Source organism: Egretta garzetta, unplaced genomic scaffold (genome assembly GCF_000687185.1).
Source record: "Egretta garzetta isolate BGI_Z169 unplaced genomic scaffold, ASM68718v1 scaffold998, whole genome shotgun sequence".
NCBI classification, from domain to species: domain Eukaryota; kingdom Metazoa; phylum Chordata; class Aves; order Pelecaniformes; family Ardeidae; genus Egretta; species Egretta garzetta.
This window is the reverse complement of record NW_009260416.1, coordinates 19,395-21,111: the sequence shown is the minus strand read 5'-3', so window position 1 is coordinate 21,111 and position 1,717 is coordinate 19,395. Positions and strand designations below refer to the sequence as shown.

Here is a 1,717-nt window from a genome sequence, read left to right as displayed (position 1 = left end):
ACCGAGGGCCAGGGGGCACAGAGGACAATTTGGGGGCTCCAGGTAGCAAAGCAGGTCTCAAGCAGCTCCCTGTTTCCCTGCTTGTTCGAGGCACCTTGGGGTGGTCCAGGCCAGCCCGGGGCTGGGTGGCTCCAGCCAAACAGTCCTGCATGCACCTGAGCCTGCATCGGTGAGTGGAGGAAAGGACAAGGGGCCGGTTGTCCCCATCCACTGCTCTGGGACATTCCTGTCCCCTCTGGCAGCTACTCAGGGCTGCATCACCAGCCACAGTGCAGATGGCACAGTGCAGCCCCCCAGCCTCCCCTGCCCCAGCACCTTGGGAGCTGTACGAATTGCTGAAAAACCAGAGCGAGTGCTCAAGACAGAGCCCATGGCAGGGTTTATTTTCACAGGTACAGGCTGGGGCTGAGTGGTGCCCAGGAACCACCAGGGCAAGGCTGGGCTGTGGCAGGCCAGGAGAAGCCACATGTTCAAGGTAACAGTGGGAGCACAAGGGACCCTGCCAGCCTGCACCCCCCAGGCCTCAGGGGATGCTGCTGCTCTGTGGTGCCTGGGAAGCAAGCTGGGGATGGGCAGGGCTCTGCGAGGGGTCAACGCAGCTCGCTGCAGCCACAGCCCCGCACAGGCGAAGTCGGTGTCACCACTGCCTTCACAGGTGTCTGAAGTCCTCGAGGGCCACCCGGGCAGCATTGCGTCCCGCTGCTCCCATCACACCTCCTCCTGCAGGAGAGCAGAATTGGGGAGCAGCAGACAGCCCCAGCCCCAGGAGATTGGGCCTGGGGCTGAACCAGCAGAGCTGCGAGGGCGGAGAGGGGAGCCAACACCCCCCTGCCCCGTGCTGCCCTTGCACCTCTTTCATGTGCCCCTGCCCTCCTCCTGCAGCCCCCCAGGAGGGTCCTGGCTCCCAGCCCTACTCACCAGGGTGGGCTCCGCTTCCACACAGGTACAAGTTGGGAACTGGGGACCGGTAGCCTGAGTAGGACGGTGCTGGCCGGGCAAAGTACAGCTGGTCCAGAGACATCCCTCCGTGGAAGATGTTCTGCAAGCAGGGCTCAGTGTGAGCTGGCTGTGCCTGGCTCAGGGCTGTGTACCCACCAACGGTGGCACTGGAGCGATGCTCAGAGCTGAGCCCACATGGTGCCCACCCCGCCAGGCAGCCCAAAGATCCTTTCCAGGTCTGGTGGTGTCAGGATGTCCCTGCCGATGACAGATGCCTTGAACCCTGGGGCATAGGCTTCAATGCAGTCAAACACTAGAGAGGGATGAAAGGGCTGGTGGGCAGCCTGGGGGGACACAGTGGCCAGCCCCTGAGCAGCCCCAGGGTGGCTCTGCCTGTGGGCAAGGACCAGCGCTCCTGGTGTTACCTGGGTCCACGTATGCATTACGTACCCGTGTCTGCATATGCATTTCTGGCCTCTTCATCCCAGGGCCTCCCGCCTGCCAGCACAGAGGGGGTGTACTGGGTGAAGAGGGACACAACGTGGCAGCCCTGTGGGGCCAGCCCTGGGTCCAGCGCTGAGGGGATGCAGAGCTCGATCATGGGCCTGGGGGAGCAGGATGCTAGCTGGGCAGGCAGAGGGGGATGCAGCCACCCCAAACCTCCTCCCCCAGCACCACCTGCCATGGCTGTCCTGCCCCTTCCCCGGGGCACCGAGCTGTGCTGGTGCAGGCTCCTACCTGCTGGAGGGGTGCCCGCGGGTGGCCTCAGTGAAGGCCT

The 1,717-nt window shown here is 64.2% G+C and overlaps 1 protein-coding gene across 1 annotated transcript in view; it reads right to left on the bottom strand.

Annotated features, from left to right (window-relative positions):
* Positions 1-649: 649 nt before the first annotated feature.
* Positions 650-1,717, bottom strand: part of PYROXD2 (pyridine nucleotide-disulphide oxidoreductase domain 2) — a gene marked incomplete at its 5' end in the record, with an annotated part of 4,150 nt that continues 3,082 nt past the window's right edge. Inside the window, 5 exons of the mRNA XM_035899228.1 lie at positions 650-720; positions 919-1,039; positions 1,146-1,252; positions 1,390-1,544; positions 1,678-1,717. The exon at positions 1,678-1,717 is cut by the window's right edge and continues 53 nt beyond it. Of these exons, the coding sequence (XP_035755121.1) occupies positions 650-720; positions 919-1,039; positions 1,146-1,252; positions 1,390-1,544; positions 1,678-1,717 (494 nt within the window). The remainder of the gene's footprint in view (positions 721-918; positions 1,040-1,145; positions 1,253-1,389; positions 1,545-1,677) is intronic.